The 23850-nt window shown below is 41.6% G+C and overlaps 1 protein-coding gene across 1 annotated transcript; it reads left to right on the top strand.

Moving 5' to 3' along the window:
- Positions 1–14022: 14022 nt before the first annotated feature.
- On the top strand, positions 14023–22559 carry LOC130912000 (acyl-CoA-binding protein-like). The gene is made up of 4 exons (XM_057829707.1): positions 14023–14189; positions 14311–14428; positions 21971–22033; positions 22098–22559. The coding sequence occupies exons 1-4, from the start codon at positions 14184–14186 to the stop codon at positions 22169–22171; spliced, it is 261 nt and encodes an 86-aa protein (XP_057685690.1). The 5' UTR covers positions 14023–14183; the 3' UTR covers positions 22172–22559.
- The last annotated feature ends 1291 nt before the right edge of the window (positions 22560–23850 follow it).

Raw genomic sequence — 23850 nt, 5'->3', positions numbered from 1 at the left:
CATTCCTTCCGCGTTAATATCATCGCGCGGGCTGTTCACAAGGACAATAGCTGGACATTTAGGCGCAGATCGCGAAATGAGCGTTTTAATGACAGCTAACAGAGTTGTTCCGGTGTTCATTCATATTGATTGTTGAGTCATTCATTAATGCGTGTTAGTGCTGGGCGATTATTTAATGCATTTAAGTGTGGTTTTGTTCATTTGCTGTACTATTTTTCATTGCATTTGCTATGTGGTTTATGTGCAATGTCATCCAATATTTATTGATGGTACATTTTCATGCATGATTGTGTGTTAAAGGGAAAGTGCACAAAATGTCTGAGGGTTCTAAAACGCAAAATGAACACGCTCCACAGCATGAAAAAAGGGTTCCTAAAATGACAGAAAAGGCTCTTATTAATTTTATTGAAAAATGTCAGGTAGAAAGGCAGTCACAATGCAAAAAGGCAACTGCTTCAATGGAAAATCTCAAAGTGCTAATGGACGCAGTTGAGAATGTTTCTGAAGTTCAAACGCAGTTGAACATTATGATGAAGTGCTTAAAAGATGCTCAGGAAAATCATGACTCACTACTGAAATTAAATATTCCTCCTGATCAAGCTGCTTTACAAAATCAATGGTTTGAGAAAAAAAGAACACTTTATTTTGGATTCATGGAAAAAGTGAAAGCTTGGCTTTGCGATGTTGGGCAACCACGTGAGGAAGTATTTCATAACGACCCAATTAAAGATGGTGGAATTACAGATCAAGAGGAAGGAGCCAGAGTCCAAGATTCTCTCAAGCTAGGAGACAGTGCTTCAGTTCTATCTTCAAACCAAAGTCAAAATTCCAAATCTTCATCCACAACATCTTCACAAAAGGCTTCAATTACATCTTCAAAACAAAGTCAAAAGTCCAAATCTTCATCCACAACATCTTCACAGAGGGAGCGCATCAAAGCTGAAGCTGAGAAGGCAGCTCTCATTGAACGTGTTGCTGCTTTGAAGAGGATGCATCAATTGGAAGTGGAGGAACAAAATTTGAGGAGACAAAAGGAACAATTGGCACTGGAGACTGAATTGGCAGCATTTAATGCTAAAATCAATGTTTTTGAGGAGAACGCATCACTGAGCTCCCGAAGTTCGTATGGAAGGAGCTCCAAAGTTCTGAAGGCCAACGCAAACATTTTAAATCCCGGTGCGGCTGAATTTTGTCCAAAGGAAAGGAAGTCAGTTATTGATTGCTCAGCAGCGCCCCCGTTGGTAGTTCGTCCAAAGGAAAGGAGAACAGTTGTGCCTGATGATAGCGCTGTAGCGTCCTCGTTGGTCGTTCGTCCAAAGGAAAGGAGGACAGCCATGATTGATGATTGTGCTGCAGCGCCCCCATTGGCGGTCAACATAAATGACCAGATAGAGCTCTCACAGCCAAATTATGATGGGCCATTCATTGATCAAAAGCCGCATAATGTATATAATATGGGAAATGCTTCTCAGGTTATTGGTCTCCCTGCATTTCCAGCCCAGTCAGGAGGGCACAGGCAGAAAATGCCCACATTTCAAACACATGCAAGTCGTAATTCTGTGGGGCATGACACTCAGCTGAAGCCCATGGTTCATACCCAATCACAGGGAACCTTTAATCAATCTTCTTCTCCGCAAGCTGTCAATCAAAATGACATTTTCAACATTATGCAAAGGCAAAATGACATTACTACCTTAATGATACAACAAAGTCTAGCTTCTGCTCTCCCACCACGACAAATTCCCATTTTTGATGGAGACCCCCTTCAATATCATGCGTTCATGCGAGCATTTGAAAATGGAGTCAAAGACAAGTCCAACAATTACAGTGACTGTTTACATTTTCTCGAGCAATACACAAGAGGCTTGCCGAGGGAAATTGTGCAAAGTTGCCAGCATTTACCTCCTGACCAGGGGTACCAAAGGGCAAAAAATCTTCTTATGGAGCACTTTGGCAATGAGTATAAAATCAGCTCTGCCTACATGAACAAAGCTTTCAGCTGGACACCTATCAAACGGGAGGATATCAAGGCTCTACAGGCTTTTGCCTTATTTCTTCGTGGGTGTTGTAATGTGACGGAGCAGATCCAGCACATGAAAGACTTGGATATGCCGTCAAATATGAGGACCATAGTGCTGAAGTTGCCCTACAATATGCGGGAAAGGTGGAGAAACGCTGCGTGTGATTTGATGGAGCACTCTGGGCGAAGGGTTATGTTCAGTGATTTGGTGGCATTTATTGAAAAGCAAGTTAGGACAGCCACAGATCCACTTTTTGGCAACATTCAAGATACCCACACTGCTGCCTCGAGTAAAAGCTCAACTCCATACCAGATAAAGGATCTGAAGGAGCGCAAACAAAGCAGTTTCGCCACAAATTTGTCTGCGTCACAAACCTCCCCTCGTACTTCCCAATGCTGCATGTTTTGTAAAAAGGGTGGTCACTTATTGGACAAGTGCAATCATTTTAAAGGAAAATTGCACAGTGACAAGATCAGCTTCATCAAGGAGAAAGCAATCTGTTTTGGCTGCCTCAAGGAGGGACATGTTAGCAAAGACTGCAATAATCGATTGGAGTGTGATGTGTGCCGTCAAAAGCATCCTGGAGTTCTGCACATCAAGCAGCACGTTAAAAGAACAGTTCAACAAGTAAAAGACACGCAGCCACAACAGGATGACCCCAAGGAACCAGCAATCACCGTTGAAACTGTTGCATCTCAGACATGTGGTCATATTGGGGCCGGTTTTGAGGATGATTGCATCTTTTCTATTGTACCAGTCCAAGTTAAAGCCAAAAAGAGTGATGTTGTGCTACAAACATATGCCTTTTTGGATCCTGGTAGTTCAGGAACATTTTGTACAGAAAGCCTCATTCAGCGGTTGAACATGAGGAAACGAAGAACTAATTTGTTGCTGCGTACCTTGGGACAGGAAAAAATAATTGCCAGTCATGTCGTATCCGGCCTGGAGGTGTCAGGATTGGACGACAATGATTTCATTGACTTGCCTGATGTTGTTACCCAGACACGCATGCCTGTGTCCCACCACAATATTCCCAGGCAAGATGATGTGGATAAATGGCCATATCTCAGCGATGTCAAGCTCCAACAAATTGATTCAAATATCGACCTTCTCATTGGTACTAATGCATCAAAAGTAATGGAACCATGGGAAATCATAAACAGTCAAGGAGATGGTCCCTATGCTGTAAGGACCAAAGTTGGATGGGTGCTCAATGGCCCACTTCGAGCTGGCAATGACAGGAGGAGTAGCCATGTTAGTTCCACAATTACTGCGAATCGAATATCCCTGGTACACATTGAGGAAATGATGATTCAGCAGTATAACCATGATTTTAATGAGACAACTTTACAGGAACAACCTGAAATGTCAAGAGAAGACATCAAGTTCATGGACATAATGCACAGCTCCTCAGTGTTGAAGGATGGTCATTATTACTTGGACCTACCTTTTAGAAATGCCAACCCCATCATGCCAAACAATCGCAGCATTGCCGAACAGCGCCTCATGAGCCTGAAAAGGAAGTTTGGAAAAAATGAGGTCTTTCGAGAGGAGTACGTAGCATTTCTCACCGATGTCATCGATCAAGGTTATGCTGAAATTGTACCAGAGGGTCAACTGAGACAAGAGGATGGAAAGCAGTGGTATATTCCACATCATGGAGTTTATCACCCTCGAAAAGGAAAGTTGAGAGTGGTGTTCGACTGCGGAGCAATGTACAAGGGGATGTCACTCAACTGCCAGCTTCTACAGGGACCTGATCTCACAAACTCACTGATTGGAGTTTTGCTCAGATTCAGACAGGAACCTGTGGCGTTGATGGCTGATATCCAGGCAATGTTCCATCAAGTGAAAGTGTCAGAAAAGGACGTCAATTTCCTTCGGTTTCTGTGGTGGCCCCAGGGAAATACAGAACACCCTCCAGTTGAATACCGAATGACTGTCCACCTGTTTGGTGCTGTATCCTCGCCAAGCTGTGCGAATTATGCACTGAGGAAAACTGCAGATGATCATGCAGGTCAGTTTCCAGCAGAAGTGGTTGCTACAGTCAAAAACAATTTTTATGTTGATGACCTTCTGAAGTCCTTGTCTTCTGAGAAGGAGGCAATTCAGATGGTGCAGAACCTAACTGCGCTCTGCCAGAGAGGTGGTTTTAATCTTTCCAAGTGGATAAGCAACAGTCGATCAGTGCTGACAACAATCCCACAAGAGAACAGAACAAATGGAATAAAGGAGCTGGATTTGGAACGGGAGAGTCTACCATTGGAGCGAGCTCTCGGATTGCAATGGTGTGTTGAAAGCGACCAGTTCATGTTCAGGACCACCACCAAGGAAAAAACACAGACCAGGAGAGGAATCCTATCAGTGGTCAGTTCACTTTATGACCCGCTGGGATTTCTAGCACCCTTCACTCTGTCAGCCAAGTTGTTGCTGCAGGAGTTGTGCAAACGACGCCACACCTGGGATGAGTACATTCCTCCATATTTCTCTCAGCAGTGGTCAGAGTGGCTCAACGACTTGGAGAGGATGACAGAGTTCAAGGTGAATCGGTGTTTCAAGCCCAAGAACTTTGGAAAGACCATCAAGGCAAGACTGCATCATTTCTCTGACGCTAGTCAAGATGGCTATGGCACAGTGTCTTATCTGAGGCTAGAGAATGCTGTTGGAAGGCTGCACGTCGCATTCATTTTGGCCAAAGCTAGAGTCGCGCCACTGAAACAGACGACAATCCCTCGGCTGGAACTCACAGCTGCTGTTCTAGCAGTGAAGCTTGATGCAATGCTGCAAAAGGAGTTGGAACTCAAGTTGGAGAAGTCCACATTTTGGACAGACAGCACTACAGTGCTTAAGTACATTAGCAACGAAACCAAGCGTTTCCACACCTTTGTTGCCAATAGGACTGCGGCCATAAGAGAGGCTACAAGTGTGGAACAGTGGCGGTACATTGGTACCAAAGACAATCCAGCGGATGATGTTTCACGAGGCATGAAAGGCGCCGACTTTCTGATGAACAAAAGGTGGAGTAATGGACCAAAATTTCTATCAACGTCAGAAGAGGATTGGCCAGACTCTGACTCCAAGCTCCAACCGATTGCTGAGGATGATCCGGAGATTAAAAGAGACTTGACAGCCAATGCCATTATCATGAAGACATATGAGAACTACACTTACCAGCTAATGAATTACTTTTCGACATGGCGGAAGCTGAAAACTGCAGTAGCCTGGTTTTTAAGAGTCAGGCATTGTCTGAGGCTGTTGCATCAGAAGAGGACTGAAACCCATGCTGCTGTCTGCAAAGTTGAAAAGGATCTCCAAAAACAAACAGAAGAAGTCACAAAGAGAATGCAAGTCTTCAAGAGGACACTCGGTGGGCAATACCTGCACCCCGAAGACCTCGCCAAGGCAGAAAAGACGATATTGTGCTTTGTACAAGGACTGAAATTTGAGAAAGAAATTGCCACGCTGAAGAGCGGTATCACTCTCAAGAAGGACAGCCAGCTTTACAAGTTGGATCCTGTGCTGGACGATGGACTCCTGCGAGTTGGTGGCCGTGTTAGGAGATCCTCAATGCCGGAGGAAACCAAGCACCCGATTATCCTGACCAAAGATTTTCATGTATCTACACTCATCCTTCGCCACATCCATCAGCAGTTGGCACATGGAGGGAGGAATCATGTGTTGAGCCACCTTAGGAAGAAATACTGGATCACAAACGCCAATTCTGCAATAAGAAAGGTCATTTCTGAGTGTGTCACTTGCAAACGCCAACGAGGAAAGATCGGTGACCAAAAAATGGCTGATCTGCCAAAGGAAAGAGTCTTACCTGACGTAGCCCCATTCACCAACGTGGGGGTGGACTACTTTGGTCCAATCAACGTCAAGAGGGGACGGAATATTCTAAAGAGGTACGGAGTGATCTTCACATGTCTGACAAGCAGAGCCATGCATCTTGAAGTGGCGTACAGTCTGGATACAGACTCCTGTATAAATGCTGTGAGAAGGTTTATCTGCAGAAGAGGACCAGTGTCTAGTATTCGGTCTGACAATGGGACAAACTTTGTAGGAGCCAACAGAGAACTAAAAGAGGCTCTGACTGCTTTTAACCATAACAAGATGCAAGGTGCCTTACTGCATGAAGGTGTAACATGGAACTTTAACCCCCCTGCAGCTTCCCATCATGGCGGGGTGTGGGAACGTCTAATACGCATGGTGAGGAAAGTACTAGAGTCTGTTCTGCATCAGCAAATCCTTGATGATGAAGGTTTGCAAACAGTCCTTTGTGAGGCAGAAGCCATCCTGAATAGCAGACCCATCACTACCATTTCAGAGCAGCCAGACGATCTTGAAGCCCTCACACCAAACCACATACTTCTCTTGAAAGGAAAGCCAGTTTTACCTCCTGGGTTATTTGAGAAGAAAGATCTATACATCAGAAGGCGGTGGAAGCAGGTGCAGTATATGGCTGACCTCTTCTGGACCAGATGGATTTCTGAGTACTTGCCTATGATGCAAGAAAGGCAGAAATGGTCCATGCAAAGGAGAAATCTAGTCCCGGGAGACATTGTCGTAATTGCAGATGCAACTGCTCCCAGAGGCTCGTGGATGCTTGGAAGGGTCGTGGAGGCCAAACCTGATGCCAGAGGGCTGGTACGTACTGTGCGGCTGCAGACGAAGACCAGTGTATTGGAACGACCTGTAACAAAGCTGTGTCTACTATTGGAGGCAACAGATGAAAAGGACTGATTAAGAATGCAAGAGCAGAGGAGTTGATCAAAAACTTAAGAAAACTCAATTTAGCTAAAAAAAAAAAAAAAAAAAAAAAAAATAGGGGTGTTAGGTTTCATTGAATATATTATTTTGAGTTTAAATGGCTTCTTTAAATATTTCGGGTAATTGTGGAGTGTAACGCACAATTAGGGGCCGGAGTGTAGAAGCCATATTCACTGTCACAATTGAGTGCATCAATGCGTTTATTTTGAAACTGTGTTATTGTTTTTGCCACCAGGGGGCACCACCAATGTCATTAGGTATTTTACTATAAAGGTGCGCCTAGAGAGCCACTGTGAATTAGTGCACCTGGTGGACACACGGTTTTTACCATAGGACCATAGCACGCCGTAGAATGAGCTGCATTGGAAAGTGGACTGTTTGCTGAATGACTGGAATAAATCACCAAACCAAAACCATCCATGTGGGCAGTTCATTGCCGGTATAGCCTATGCGTACATTCAGGTTCCGAAGGTGTACTCAGTATTGGCTTGATTTTGAGTTTGCTAAAACGCCAGTACACATAGTGTTAACCTGTTACGGCTACGTACATTTCTCCTATTTACGGCGTGTTTTTCTGCTCCTTAACATTAATAACCAAAATGGTGAAGGCGTGTGTGGCTGTTGGTTGCACTAACAGAGAAGATGGAAGGAGAGACTTGAAGTTTTACCGTATTCCGAGGGATCCAAAGAGGAGAGCGAAATGGACGGCTGCAATTCGACATGAAAACTGGGCACCAAAAAATCACCACAGACTATGTAGTAGTCATTTTATATCCGGTAAGATGCATTTAAGATATACTTAGAGGGTTTTGGGCTGACAAATAACCACAATTAAGATCATTGCGAGGCTAATCGCCGACAACATACGACGTAGTACGACATAGTTTCAAATTCAAGATGTTTGTGACTTCCCTTTCTTCCACCATCGTTATTTTTTGAATAATATTTAGCTGGTACCAAGTGAAAGAAACTGGCCTCGTCTACGGGGCTGACAAATAACCAAAATTAAGATCATTGCTAGGCTAATCGCCGACAACATACACGTATGTATGTAGTGAGAGTGCTATCGCTAAACCATATAAACATTAAAAGCCTTAACTCCATTGACAAACGACATGAAATACATTAGACTTGACAGTGGATGTTAGCAATAACAAAAGATTTTGAATTGAAAATTTCGTAACTCACCTTTCCAAGCACAAGATAGATTCCTGCCGAACGAGGACCTGTTTCACCCAACCAGCAACGAAGTATTTATAAGCCTCCAAGCTCTTGAAGTTTTTCAAATTTTCGTGGGAATAGGCTGATTTTGTGTGGACAAGATAATTGTAAATATCAGCGTAGCAGATGTCAGGCAGACAGGGCGAAGACAGTGGGTCGAAAAACATCGATTTGGGCATCAAATATGGATCTGGCGCCTGTATAGAACGAAGCTTTTCCACATAACGCCTTTTATGCAACACATCCAGTGAGTTTACGGCATCAGAAAGCACCGGGTCTTCCATGAAATGCATTTTAAATTCCTCGATCAATTGAAACCAATGCTAATAGAGAGACAAAATGACGGACAAGTGGGCGGAACCATACAGCGAGCACGTGGTTTTATGACGTCGGTGGGTAGGGTCTATACGAGAGTTCAGAGCGAGCAATAAAGACTCTTAACAAGCATACCGCTTCAGTGTTGGCGATGACGTAGGAAGCCCGTCTCGTGAGGCTTCGGACGTAGCAACGTGCCTTCCGAGGCTTCGGGCGTGGCCACAAGCGTGATCAACACATGCCTCGATGCGCGCTTTGCAGATTTTTTTCCCGGTGTTCTGCCAAAATATCCTACATCGGCGAAACGTCGTACATTAGTCGAATTTGACATCTAAAGTACTACCGTGCGCTCTAAACTTGTTTTGTTTAGATGCATACAGGAATAAGGTACTAAAAAAACGCCTGCAGAAAATACTTAAATGTAGTTATATCAAATAAGGACGGTTTAAACACGCTACGTGACTAATGTGGTCAATTGCTTCAAAGCTAACAAAAAAACACAATGGTTAAAAGTATGAGAGGGTAATACATGCAAAAAGTATCTTTGAGGCTGTGAAAAGGTTCTAAATAAATAAATAAAAACAAAAATAGTGAGTAATCGCCGCCTCTAACCGATGTGCGCATGCGTGTGAATGCATGCGCAAGCGCCCTGAGCATTGTGTAGGACGTTTCGCCGCGTAGTAAGGAATGGCCGAACACCGGTTTACTCGGCACACGCATCGGCGCCTCGGCACAGTCGGGCACATCACTAGCCTCATGCATTGCCCTTCGTTGTAGTTGTAAACTCCAGTGCATTTTGCCTGGCTCTCTTGTTTCTCGTTTGAATCATTTTATTTTATAGCTCGTTATTTCCTCCTTCCGGAGCGCCCTCAGTTTGTTCCTGCTTCTTATGGTTTGTGTTGAATAAAAGACTGAACTGAATTCTGCACGTGAGTCCCCTCCGTTCCATCCAAGTGTGACACAAGGTTTCCAGTATACTAAAAATGGTACTTTTTGCTGATCAGTGGCGCCTCCAGAAATTTTTCATAGGGGTGGCCAGATGGGGCCACTTAAAATCTTGGGGTGGCCAAAACTAAAAGCCATAATTTCAGGTTTTCATTATATTATTGTAGTAAAAATGTCAGGGGAAAACTATCAGAAAGACTTAAGGACACGGCTACTGATATACTTTGGTGTATTGTGTAATATTTGATGTTACTAATGATTTAATGTGCATAGTCCTTAACTGTCCAGTCAACATTATGAGTTCCACAACAATTCTGTTTTATTGTGTTATGTATTTATAAGTTATAAGTTATAACTTAGATATTAGGCATAAAGTGTACATTTAACTATGGCTGTCAGACGATTAAAATTTTTAATCGAGTTGATCACAGCTTAAAAATTAATTAATCGTAATTAATCGCAATTCAAACCATCTCTAAAACATGCCATATTTTTCTGTAAATTATTATTGGAATGGAAACATAAGACAAGACGGATATATACATTTAACATTTAACTGTACATAAGTACTGTATTTGTTTATTATAACAATAAATCCACATGCTGGCATTAACTTTATTAATATTCTTTCTTTGAGCGGGATCCACGGATAAAAAGACTTGTAATTCTTAAAGGATAAATGTGAGTTTGTAAATTGTGACTAAATATTGCCATCTAGTGTATTTGTTGAGCTTTCAGTAAATGATACTGTAGCGACTTAACTGTTCCGCCCAAATGCATGATGGGAAGTGGTGCAACCATGACTGTGTGTGGTGGCTGCTAATGCTATATCTTCTCTGCATTGGTTACACTACAGGGTGTTAAGAAAAAGATCAACTCCTTTCATTCTTCCCCACGTCGCTTCCCACAATATTTATATTGCAAAGTTTTACTCCACTCTGCCTCTTATCTCTGTATATAAGTAAAACGGCGCCATTGTAGGCTGTTTGCGGCAATGCGTGAATGAGTCGTACCGCGAATGCTGACGGGAGCGCTTATTTATAACGCTTTATTGACGTGAAAACATCAAATGTTTTCATGGACGCATTACAGTAATGGATTTACGACTGTAAGATCAGTTTTAAATAATTACATTACACAAAATATTCGTACTGTATTTTAGTAACAAATCATGGACTAATGTTTTAATTAATTGCGATAAATATTTTCACGTGATTAATTTTTAAAAATTAATTAGCACCTGTTAACGTGATAAATTTGACAGCCCTACATTTAACAAAACAAAATAAATGCATTCATTTGGGGAGAAATGCATAACTGATGCTACAACAATCTAACGACATACTGGCAATCGGGCTGGCCAGTGGGGTGGCCAACCGTGGCCACCCCCTGGTGGCGCCACTGTTGCTGATGACAAAAATAAGTCAACTGAAAAACAAATTGGCTAGATGCATTTGTATTCTCTCTAGAGCTGAAAATGTACTAGATCAGAGGGCCCTTCAAATAATTTATAGCGCACTGATTTGACCATATCTGACTTATTGTGCCGAAATTTGGGGAAACACTTATAAAGGCCGCTTGCATCCTCTGATGGTCCTCCAGTAAAAAGCAATAAAGATTATTCATAACGCTCCTTACAGAGCACATACACACGAGTTATTCATTAAATGTATATTATTGAAGCTTTATGATTTAATAAATTTTAAAACGGTGTCTTCATTGATTTGGCTTTCCGCGGTCTGCTACAAACATTTTAGACACAGTAAACAGTGGTCTTTCCTCGTCTCCCATTGTATTACAATCAAAGCCAAACAGCCCGAAAATGGCGCATTCCCGGCAACCGCGCGAGAATGCGAGAACCGGAGTTGAGGGTGGTCGTCGAGACGCTCCCAAGCGGAACACGGCGCTTCTCGGGCAGACACGTGAGAACCGATGTAAAAGTGAAAGTTGTCGGACGAAGTTACTGAAGGAGGAGCTAACACGAAGAAGAGACGCAGAAAAGCTACGGAGAGTATATCGAGGTGAAGATAAGCGGACTTGTTAACTTAAATATCACTGAAAAAGTGAAACGGTCACACCGCCTGAATGCTAACGAGTGAGCAAGTGAAAGCCATGCTAACAAAAAGATGACCACAGTAGTACGTGTATTGCAGATTCCATCCTGTTAAAAAAAATACAAATAAAACTCACCGCTGAATGTAGCAACGAGGAGACAAAGCCAAACCAAGCGTCCCATATTGTTTGCTCAGCAGGTAGCGGCAAATAGAAGCAAAAGTGCTAGCGGCTTTCAACTTGATAGATATAATTTTTTGTTTGAATCTTTCATCTCCTATGACTACGGTGGCTGCATAGGAGGAGTTTGACTTTTGGGGGGGGGGGGGGGCACAACATGTTGATGACCCCGAAACGCAGTGTCAACAATAAAATTAACTGACAAGAATATTTATAATAAAAAATTTTTAATGAGTGTTTTTTGTTTTCCATCATTCTTGAGGGGAATTCTAAATAGGGCTGCTTAGGACAGCTACAGTGGGGCAAATAAGTATTGAGTCAACCACTAATTGTGCAAGTTCTCCCACTTGAAAATATTAGAGAGGCCTGTAATTGTCAACATGGGTAAACCTCAACCATGAGAGACAGAATGTGGGAAAACCCCCCAGAATATCACATTGTTTGATTTTTAAAGAATTTAAAATACGTGTTTGGTCAATACCAAAAGTTCATCTCAATACTTTGTTATGTACCCTTTGTTGGCAATAACGGAGGTCAAACGTTTTCTGTATCTCTTCACAAGCTTTTCACACACTGTTGTTGGTATTTTGGCCCATTCCTCCATGCAGATCTCCTCTAGAGCAGTGATGTTTTGGGGCTGTCGTTGGGCAACACGGACTTTCAACTCCCTCTGCAGATTTTCTATGGGGTTGAGATCCGGAGACTGGCTAGGCCACTCCAGGACTTTGAAATGCTTCTTACGAAGCCACTCCTTTGTTGCCCTGGCTGTGTGTTTGGGATCATTGTCATGCTGAAAGACCTGCCCACGTCTCATCTTCAATGCCCTTGCTGATGGGAGGAGATTTTCACTCAAAATCTCTCGATACATGGCTCCATTCATTCTTTCCTTTACACAGATCAGTCGTCCTGCTCCCTTTGCTGAAAAACAGACCCAATGTTTCCACCCCCATGCTTCAGTGGATATGATGTTCTTCGGGTGCAATTGAGTATTCTTTCTCCTCCAAACACGAGAACCTGTGTTTCAACCAAAAAGTTCTATTTTGGTTTCATCTGAAATTCGCCCCCCCGGCTAAGGCGCACGGAAACAGCGACAGCTGAACAAAGTGCCGCTCTGCCGATGCTGCCTCCGCGCACGCCAACCGGGAAGGCGGAATTTCGCGCGTTCATCTCTGATATTAACCCTTTGTACTGACTCCATGTTCTAAAAGTTTGAAAAAGACTCACCGAAAGCAGGTTGACAATTTATTTGTCGACAATGGTCAAAAACAAGGCAAAAACAGATGACAGAGGGACAATTCTGGATCCAAAACAAGGCTACATGTTTCCGAGCAGCAAAATCTGTCATATCTCAGTGTCCAGTTTTTTTTAAGTCCGTGGGCCGGCCGAAGGTGTGTCCGGGCGTTGCTTTGGGATCATCCCTCTCTGGCCGGTTTCGGGCTGTTTAGGTTCGTGCGTGGATGGGATGTGGTTGCCACAGGGACCGACGTTGGTCTTGACATCATAAGCGCCTGCTATCAACTTTGTTATCCGGGCTGGCACTACTTGTTTTAGGACAAAGCGCGCTGGTCTTTGTCCTTGAGGACTGATTGCCAGAGTTGGTGCGTCAATCTTGCTCGTGGCGCACACGTTTTGGGCTTCTGTGATAAGATGGCGTTGTGTATCCTGGTTCTTTAAACTATGGTGTGCTATTTATTTTACATTAGGTGTGTTAGAGTAGTGCAGTCCTACAGTGAATATGAGAAATGATACTATTCCCTGATTGATTATATTACGTGTGTTCGAGTAATGCAAACAGTTAGACGGTGCCTACGAAAAATGGTACCATTTTTCCTTCAGACCATAACACATCCTCCCAGTCCTCTTCTGGATCATCCAAATGCTCTCTAGCGAACCGCAGACGGCCCTGGACATGTATTTTCTTCAGCAGGGGGACATGTCTGGCAGTGCAGGATTTGACTCCCTGGCAGCGCTTTCTGTTACTGATAGTAGCCTTTGTTACTGTGGTCCCAGCTCTCTGTAGGTCATTCATTAGGTCCCCCCATGTGGTTCTGGGACTTTTGCTCACCGTTCTTGTTATCATTTTGACGCCGCGGGGTGAGGAGGAAGTTGAAAGTCCGTGTTGCCCAACGACAGCCCCAAAACATCACTGCTCTAGAGGAGATCTGCATGGAGGAATGGGCCAAAATACCAGCAACAGTGTGTGTAAAAGAGTTACAGAAAACGTTTGGCCTCCATTATCACCAACAAAGGGTGCACAACAAAGCATTGAGATGAACTTTTGGTATTGACGAAATACTTATTTTCCACCATGATTTGCAAATAAATTCTTTAAAAATCAAACAATGTGATTTTCTGTTTTTTTTTTCACATTCTGTCTCTCATGGTTGAGGTTTACCCATGTTGACAATTACAGGCCTCTCTAATATTTTCAAGTGGGAGAACTTGCACAATTAGTGGTTGACTAAATACTTATTTGCCCCACTGTATATATATGTTTTTTGTGTCTTACAAAGAGCAGCATGTAAGGGTTACATTGAAGACGATTAAATCAGAAGAATCGTGTTCCTACATGTTGATGAGGCGTGTGTAGTTGCCTCCCACTTCAACTCTACAGCAGGAAGTGATGACAAGTCTGCCACTTGGAACGCAACTAAGGTGCCTTTTCCTCTCTCCGTGGCCATGGCGGTAAGTATTTGTTAACAGACATTAAAAGTGCTTCTTTAAAACCCCTGACATTGTGTAATTTTGCACTCATCTGCTTTAACCTGTTTGTCCGGTGCCTCCTCCCATTTTTTTGATTCTTTAGGACGCCTTTGAAAAAGCCGTAGAAGAGGTAAAAGTGCTGAAAACGAAGCCCGGGTATGAAGACGTAAATGAACTGTACGGGTTGTACAAGCAGGTTACGGTTGGCGATATTAATTGTGGTGAGTAAATGTGAGTTTGAAATGATATGAAACAAAGATCTTTGGCATTTAAGCACATTAACTGGGTGTGTGCTAAGAGGACCGAAAGAAGCCAGACAGGTTGGGTGTCAAATTGAACACGATGTAAACACTGATATCGTTATTGTACATAGAGGTGTTTTTTTGTTAGTTTTTTTGTTTGTCTGGCAAGAAATTCTTGAAATAACTAAAAAGTTCAAGACAATAGGTATTCAAGATTTGAATGTTGAGAATACTTGAACTATATCACATCATCTGTTTTTGCGTGACAGTTCAAGTCACTTGATTTTGAGTTTTTTTTTTTTTTTTTAAACCTGTCCTGTTCAGCTGTTTGACACGAAGAATGGAAGTCAAAGTGTCCAGTTGGTCTGAACAGTTTTAATTAGGGTTGTTCCGATCATGTTTTTTTGCTCCCGATCCGATCCCGATCGTTTTAGTTTGAGTATCTGCCGATCCCGATATTTCCCGATCCGATTGCTTTTTTTTTTTGCTCCCGATTCAATTCCAATCATTGCCGATAATTTGTCCCTATCATATACATTTTGTCAATGCATTAAGAAAAAAATGAATAAAACTCGGACGAATATATACATTCAACATACAGTACATAAGTACTGTATTTGTTTATTATGACAATAAATCCTCAAGATGGCATTTACATTATTAATATTCTTTCTGTGAGAGGGATCCACAGATAGAAAGACTTGTAATTCTTAATAATTAAAGGACAAATGTGACTTTGTAATTGTGACTAAATATTGCCATCTAGTGTATTTGTTGAGCTTTCAGTAAATGATACTGTAGCCATTTAACTATTCTGCCCAAATGCATGATGGGAAGTGCACCCATGACTGTATGTAGTGGTACCCAATTGAAATATCTTCTCTGCGTTGGGAAATAACATAGGGTGTTAAGAAAAAGGAAAATTACTACCTTTCTTCCCCACATTACTTCCCACGATGTTTCTAATCGTAGGGAGAGGGATTTAAAGGCTTTAGCCAATTAAAGAAAGGCTCCAAAGGCTGCCAAAATTCATTCTACTCATTTTACGCAGCCTTTTAGCTCTATATATAGGTAAAACGGGGCCATTACAGATTAAACCCGACAATGCGTGAGTGGGCCGTGCAGCACATGGATTAATTGCGTTAAATATTTTAACGTGATAAATTAAAAAAAAAAAAAAGAAAATTAAGGGGAGGGGATGGGGAAGTCTATAAGCTAAGTGATTGGGAGGGGTAGAGTGTATACAAATCAGGTATGTGATCTAGAACCCAGTAATCGTGTGAATCCCTTGTGAGTGTATGCCAGTTGGCAATCGACCCTACGCTGCCCTACTGCCAGTCCTGGCACCGGGACCACCCACCCGAGCGCGCCCAAGCACATCCAGCCGCACGCGAGCCCCACCAAACACACGACAGCCGCGCAGACGGGCGGAGACACCGCGCAGGCGCCAACCCAGGGCCACGGCTCGCACCCAGCCCGCCCGGGGAAGGAGGGCGGGTGGGGGGGCGTAATTTCAGTGCAGTGTAGTTCAGTCAAATGTCTGGCATGAATCTGAGTCTTTAGGTCATGCCACAACATCTCAATGGGGTTCAAGTCTGGACTTTGACTTGGCCACTCCAGAACTTCTGAAACCATTCTGAAGTTGATTTACTTATGTGTTTTGGCTCTTTGGATCTTGTTGGAGAATCCATCTTCTAATTAGCTTCAACTGTCTGACAGACGGCCTTGGAGTTTCCTGCAAAACCCTTCCATTAATAATTGCAAATTGTCCTGACCCTGAGGTAGGAAAACAGCCCCAAATCATAATGCTCCCTCCACCATGCTTCAAAGTAGGGATGTTGATGTTGGTGAGCTCTTCCATTTTTCCTACACACATGACACTCTGTGTTACTCCCTAACAATTCAACTTTGGTTTCATCGGTCCACAAAATGTTTTGCCAAAACTTCTGTGGAGTGTCAAAGTCCCTTTTTGTAAACATTAAACGAGCAACAATGTTTCTTTTTAAACAGCAGTCCTCCAATGAACACCATTCATGGCCATAGTTTTAAAGACAGTATAGTTGATGTGCGCACAGATATTGGACTGTGCCAGTGATTTCTGTGAGTTTTTAGCAGACACGTTAGGGTTCTTTTTACCTATCTGTGTATTCTGCACTGAACTCTTGGCGTCATTTTTGGTGGACGGCCACTTTTTGGGAGAGAAGCAATAGCGCCAAACTCTCTATTTGTAGACAACTTCTCTGACTGTCGATTGATGAACATCCAGACTTTCAGAAATGGTTTTGTATCCTTTCCCAGCTTTCTACAAATCAACAATCCTTCTTCAGACACCTCTTTTGAGTTTTGACCGAGCCATGATGCACATCAGACAATGCTTCTCAACAAGACAATTCTTTTCCAGATGTGTGTTTTATTGTGGGTTGGGCAGCTTTAAACCACTCATTAGTGATTGGGCACCAGTGTTGTTAATCTTACTGAAAAAAAGTAATTAATTATAGTTACAAATTACTTCTCTCAAAAAGTAATTGCGTTAGTAACTCAATTACCTAAATGTAAGAGTAATTAGTTACTTGGCAAAGTAATTGGTGATAATGACTTTTTTTCCCTTTTTTTCCTCAAAAAACAAAAACAACAAAAAAACAAAAACAAAGAAAACATTGGCCACACTATGTGAAGGTTTTAGGTACAATTGGCCCGAGCCGAATTCTTTACCCTAATTTACCCTTTACCCTGAATCAACTGTTAAAAGTTGTTAAAATTGCTCCCATTATTGTATTAGTTCCCTTCTCTCTACTTTCGACATCTGAAAGTTTTAAAACTGTTTCATCATTTAAAGATAGATTCAAGTCAAGATTTTGCCGATTTAGAAGTATTTTAGATAAAAAGTTACTTAGGTTCGCTAGGAAGGTTCTCTACAACAGAGCCGTTCTAAAAAGTCTACTGCTTTAAGATGGCGGCTGTTTACTAACGCATCTAGTGTCGTGTCTGTCATTTTGCATCTAGTTATATCTATATACAGTATATGTGATATCTACCATGTCTACCATATCTACCATAACATGCGGGCGTAGTTTGTAGGCTATCGGCTACAACATGTATTATTGGAGCTACCTAGCATCGCTTTTGCTCGGCGTCACAACTTTCTTGCCTCCTCCCCACTCCTGCTCTGCTCTGTCGTCTCGGTGAGTCAGTCTCCCTCAGACTTTTCGACCAATATAATAACGCATAGTAACGCATGCCTTTCCGTCCTCAGTAATGGTAACGGCGTTGCCAAGATGAGAAAAGTAATTAATTAGATTACCCACTACTGAAAAAAATAACGCCGTTAGTAACGCCGTTACATTGTAACGCCGTTATTAACAACACTGTTGGGCACACACCTGACTTAAATTTTTTGGTAAAAATTGGCTTCAATTGCTCTTTGAGTCTCCTTAGGCAGAGGGTTCACCGACTTATCTTCCCCCCTTCTGTCGTTGTTTGCATGCTATCCTCATCAGTGTTGGGCACGTTACTTTAAAAAGTAATTAGTTATAGTTACTCACTACTTCTTCCAAAAAGTAACTAAGTTAGTAACTGAATTACTCTCTAGTAAAAGTAACTAGTTGCCAGTGAAAGTAACTATTTCCGTTACTTTAAAAAAAAGTTCTTGAATGTCAAAGAATTTGAAATTTTTCCGAGCAGTATTCGAGTCAGTTGAATAGAGAAGAACAGACAGGTAGTTGTGTTACAGAACCTTGTAATATTGATTGCACCTCACCAGCAACAGATTTATCCTACACTTGAAGTGCAACACAAATAAACAGTAAACAATATAATAAAATAACAATCAGCAGTAAACAATGTAAAGTGAGTTTAATAAATTAAATCTCTCACAACCTGAGACAACTGGCCAAGTAGACATAGCCTACTGTACTTCAAATATTTTGACTTGAAATAGTGTTTATATCTCCACCTTGTAAAGGACAAATTTTCCTCTGAATGCTCTGCCATCATATCCCTCTGCATCTGTTTTGCTTGTGTGTGTTTGCCGCACATGCTGTTCCAGTTTGTGTGTGAAAACACCGGCTCTGATTGGCTTACCATGACACGTGACTCTAACCCTCAACCAATCACAATCATTTCCATCGCATCTATCCAAGGGGTGCATTCAGGTAGCCTCCCCCTACTCCTCTCGTCACCCTCAAAGCATCTGCCGTCCTCAAGATGGAAGCAGCATTCTTGCTGGCTGACAGTGGGGGATGGGAACGAGGGTGTAGCAAACACAGAAACGTTAGCAAGCTTTGGAAAGCATTGTCTAATTGAACGAGCAGGGACAAACAGCCTGGAGTCATAAGAAGTACGTGCACTATTCTCGAACCTGAATGCACCCAAAGTCTTGGATGACAAATAAACAGAGCAGAGTAGACTCACTACGGCTGGTAGTTTCTTCAATTTATTCAGAGTAAATAACGCACCGCTTTGATCGTCAGTAACAGTCACGGCGTTGTAACGGCGGACGGCAGAAAAAATAATTAGTTAAATTACCCCGTTACTGAAAAAAATAACGCCATTATTTAACAGTGTTATTTATAACGGTGTTATTTCCAACCCTGATCCTCATTAAATTATGAAAACCTATAAATGATTGAGTGGCTTTGGTTAAAGCAGACAGTTTTTTTTTTCGTCTGTGTGATTTTGACAAAGATAGTTCACATTTGATAGTGATTTTGTGAGAAATTCCAAAAGGTTCACATACTTTTTCATACCACTGTATCGCTATATTTATATCTCTATTTAGATTAGAGCTGAAACGAGTACTCGAGCAACTCGAGTAACTCGAGTTTAAAAACTGATCCGAGTAATTTTATTCACCTCGAGTAATCGTTTATTTTTACAGCTCTAAGCATCACGTTTTGCTCGGACTACTTTTAATGCGGGACAACGCGCTGTCACGTGCGGAGAGGAAGAAGGAAAAAAAAAAAAAACTTACTGCAGCCGACAGCCGCCACAAACGACGCCGACATTGCTAAATACTAGCCCGCACGATGCTACGTTGGTACAGGTAGCGTCTGATGCATCTCATTGAGATCACATGTATGTTGAAATAGATGCGAAATGACAGACTCGGCCGCGTCTGGGCAGCGTTAGTAAACAGCCGCCATCTTAAAGCAGTAGAGCGCTAAGCGCTAATAAATAAGATTAACGTTACTGTCGCTACTAGCTCACGTAACGTTAGCCCTGCGGAGGGCTAGGTTTCAATTAATTAGGACCACTGTCGATGCGTGGCTAACGTGTCGTACATACAGGCTTTAACATAACATAGCATTGTGGAGTGATGAGGGTGTAAAATAAAAACGTAATCATGCTAACTATCAATTTTAGCTCAGTAGTCATTGCTGGATAAAACACCAAGTAGCACTGGTCCCTAATGTGCTCCAATACAGCCTGTATCATACATTTATTTTGAACACTGCAAAAACTCAAAATCCTATCAGGTGGCCTATACTACGAACCGAGTTCAACCTCCCCAGAAGTAATCCAGTTTACCATCGGGTAACCGGAGTTGACAAAACCTGGTTGTCTAGTTTGTGGTCAATCGGTACTACGACGCTGATTATGAGGTTGATTAGTCGAACCTGTGTCAACCCAGTCAGAGTTACTGCGCGTTCACATAAAAGGGGGCGGTGACCAGAGTCAAACACTACTTGTGACGATGGCACGGGCACCTTACTTCACGGAGGAGGAATGCGCGATGATCATGCGGAATTATGAGGAACTAAAATCCACCCTCACCGCGAAATCCAACACCGCTTCGGCGAGTAGAGCGCAACGGGTCTGTTGACAGCGAATTTACAGATCGTGTGATTTGTGAATGCGTCAATATGGCAGTTTTCTTATGTCCATGAAAAGAAATAAAGCCTGCTGTCAGGACAATAAAATAAGATTTGGTACATTAACAGTAAGAAATAATTGTCACGCATCACCACACGAAACAGGATGATTGTATGTTTAGTCCCCTTGACTGTATACGTATGTTCTTTTTTTTAGTTCGGGGTCCGATCAATAAACTTGATTTGCAGGCCCGAGCCCGACAACCCCCCCCCGCAAAAAAATAGTTATATTTGTGAGGAGTCAGGAGAAGAAGGAAATGCGGGGATGCCATGCGTTGTTGCGTAAATAAAAGCCCGTCTTTTGTAACGATTTTTCACAGTTAAACAAGACTGTAAGATGCATATTCAATAAACATTTATATCTTTTATATTTGTGCGTCTGTCCTATCAGTGGATTTGACATTTAATTTAATCTCCTCCAGTTGGCAGAAAAAAACGCAAGTTTTCTCAATGTTTAAATAGTCTACATATTTCTATGATTATTATAAATGCATCAATTTGAAGCGTTTCCATACCCCACTCCGAATCACACGGCATACAGTGTTCTTACGCAGATATTCAGCATCACCGATGGAATACATATATTGTCCCTGGCGAAAGAGCGCACGGACAGGCACACACAATCTGCGCGGTTGTGAGGGCCTGACTCGGCGGGTTACATTAGTGACGTCTGCCTAGATCAGTTGGCACAGGTAAAGAATTCCCTCAGCTGAAAATCTATATCTTTCATGGAGAACATCTTCCGGGTACGCCAGCGGATTCTGGCGGTCCCGAAATACCCGTGCCCTCCGGAGAGAGCCCCTCACAATCCGCGCGCCAATGTCGTATGGGTCGTCCAAGTGCGCTGTCATTGTCAGGAGGACACGTCCGCGGAGGAGTGCTGTTTAAATAGAGCGTGGTTAATTGGAATCCTGATGTTAAGCAAGATCTAACTCTGACACGACCAGGTTTGGCGTGTGGCGTGTGTTGCCATGGCAACACTTCTCGGTTCCAGCATATACACCTTTCGTAGTCTCGCATAGCCGCGAACTTACGTCGCACGTGATAAAGTTACTCTCGAAGTTACCCTGCTAAGCCAGAAAACCGGCTTCGTAGTATAGGCCACAGGACTTACAGTTTAGACTAACTTAAAACTTAACTAGAACTTAAAATTGGCTTGATACAAAGAGAAATTCAATTGAAACACGTGGGAAAAAATCCTAACTTTTAAGTGATGTCTGTTATCAAGCGTAACGGCATTTATATATTTTTTTTAATAAGATCTAAAAGTTTTTTGAGTGAAAGCCGTGAATTAGTCTTTTTTTTTTTTTTTTTTAATTCTAGTTACATCTGAGATGCAATTGTTGGCTGTTTTCAACAATATACATCGAAAATAAAGACATTGATTGACTGAAAATCGTTCGAAATTAGATGAAATGTCTTGTTTTCTCATGTATATTTATAATTGCTCTTCACCTAAAAATATATGTTTTATCCGATTACTTGATTAATCGATAGAATTTTCAGTCGATTACTCGATTACTAAAATATTCGATCGCTGCAGCCCTAATTTAGATATTTTTTTACATCCTTAGTGTGTACATTGAAAATTAGCGTGTGTTCAATATAAACTGTTCTAGCTTCATAAATATTCAACTGTTTCTATCTACAGAACGTCCAGGGATGCTGAATTTGTTAGGAAAACGAAAATGGGACGCGTGGAATGCAAAAAAAGGTATGTGTAGCATATTCCCAGAGTCGTGGATGACAGAGATTGACTGGTGGTTTCACCCCTACAGGTATGTCCAAAGAGGAAGCGATGGCTGCCTACGTTGAGGTGGTGGAGAAGTTAAAGGACATACAGGGAATGTAAAACGCGTTCCCCACTAATGTTTGTTCGTTTCTATATGATGTGATACTCAAATGGGGGAGGAGCGGAGGGTATAATGATTTTTTAATCTGTATCCTGAAGCATTGTCCATGTCCATTTGTAAAACATTTGAATGCTTCAACAGCTAAATCTGTCATTTGCATCATATGAACCCATTCAAGGACAATGGAAGGGAAGGGAAATTGATACTGAAAACAACCACTGACGGCAATAGACGTCCAATCCGTTGCAACTGTAAGCGATCTCCTCCTCCTCTTAGTTAAAATGGATTGGACGCCTAATGCCGTCAATGCTAAGATATATGAAACTCACAAATGATTTATCTATAGATATATATATTAAAAATAAAAATAAACGCAAGCCACGCTGATTTGATGTCTTTCTTCTTTTTTTTCCTAATTGATTACAATTTGTTTTGAAGTTTTGATATTTTTATATCTGATTATATTTAGAATAATGTATATCTTTTATTATTTATGGCGTTTTTGTGTTTTTTTTTTAACTATTTTTTGTGCATTAGTGTTTTTTTTTTTTTTTTTTCAAAATCAATGTATTTTTCACACTATAATTGCACCTGAGTGGAAGAAGGAAAAAAACAGTCGCACTAGAGTATAAGTCGTATTTTTACGGAATTAAAAAAAAAATAAAATCAGAAACCAAGGGAAAACATTATACGTTAAATTTATAATCGTAAAATGAAGAACAACAAGTTAAAGAGGCATCTGTTAAGGTCAAATATTAACAATTTTCGAATAACTATAGCCTAAAAAGCTCAACATAACCCGTTATTAGCAGTCAGCGTGAAAGAATAAAAATAGGTTGCTTATAGTCCAGAAAATACTGTCAGGGGTGCTGGAAGCCACTCAAAGCAGGGGGTGCTGAGGATATATATTTTTAAAAATGTCCATACAAAAACACAACTGGGCCGAGAATGAAAAGTGTTATATGGCAAAATGGCATTTGGCATTTTTTAAACATATATCATTTTTTTGTGGCTTTTTGGTTTGTTTGGTATATGGCAAAATATTTTTCTGGCATATGGGATTTTTTTGTATATGGCAAATTGGCTTTTGGCATATGGCATTTTATTTGGCATATGGCAAAATGGCTTTGGCATATGGATTTTTTTGTAAATGGCAAAATGGTTTTTGGCGTATGGCATTTTTTTTTTTTGCATATAGCAAAATGGCTTTTGGCATCTGGCTGTTTGTTTGGTTTATGTAAAAAAGTTTTTAGGCAAATGGCATTTTTTGTATATGGCAAAATGGCTTTTGGCATATGGCATTTTATTTGGCATATGGCAAAATGCTTTTGGCATATGGATTTTTTTTGGTATACGGTAAAACGTTTTTTTGCATATGGAATTTTTTGTATATGGCAAATTGGCTTTTGGCATATGGCATTTTATTTGGCATATGGCAAAATGGCTTTGGCATATGGATTTTTTTGTAAATGGCAAAATGGTTTTTGGCATATGGCATTTTTTTTGCATATGTTAAAATGGCTTTTGGCATATGGCAGTTTGTTTGGTGTATGTCAAAATGTTTTTGGGCATATGGCATTTTTTGTATATAGCAAAATGGCTTTTGGCATATGGCATTTTTTGGCATATGGCAAAATGGCATTGGGCATACGGCATTTATTTGCCATACGGCATAATG

This window comes from Corythoichthys intestinalis, chromosome 2, assembly GCF_030265065.1.
Source record: "Corythoichthys intestinalis isolate RoL2023-P3 chromosome 2, ASM3026506v1, whole genome shotgun sequence".
Classification (NCBI taxonomy): Eukaryota; Metazoa; Chordata; class Actinopteri; order Syngnathiformes; family Syngnathidae; genus Corythoichthys; species Corythoichthys intestinalis.
The sequence above is the reverse complement of the archived record's forward strand: the minus strand, read 5'-3'. Positions and strand labels throughout refer to the sequence as shown.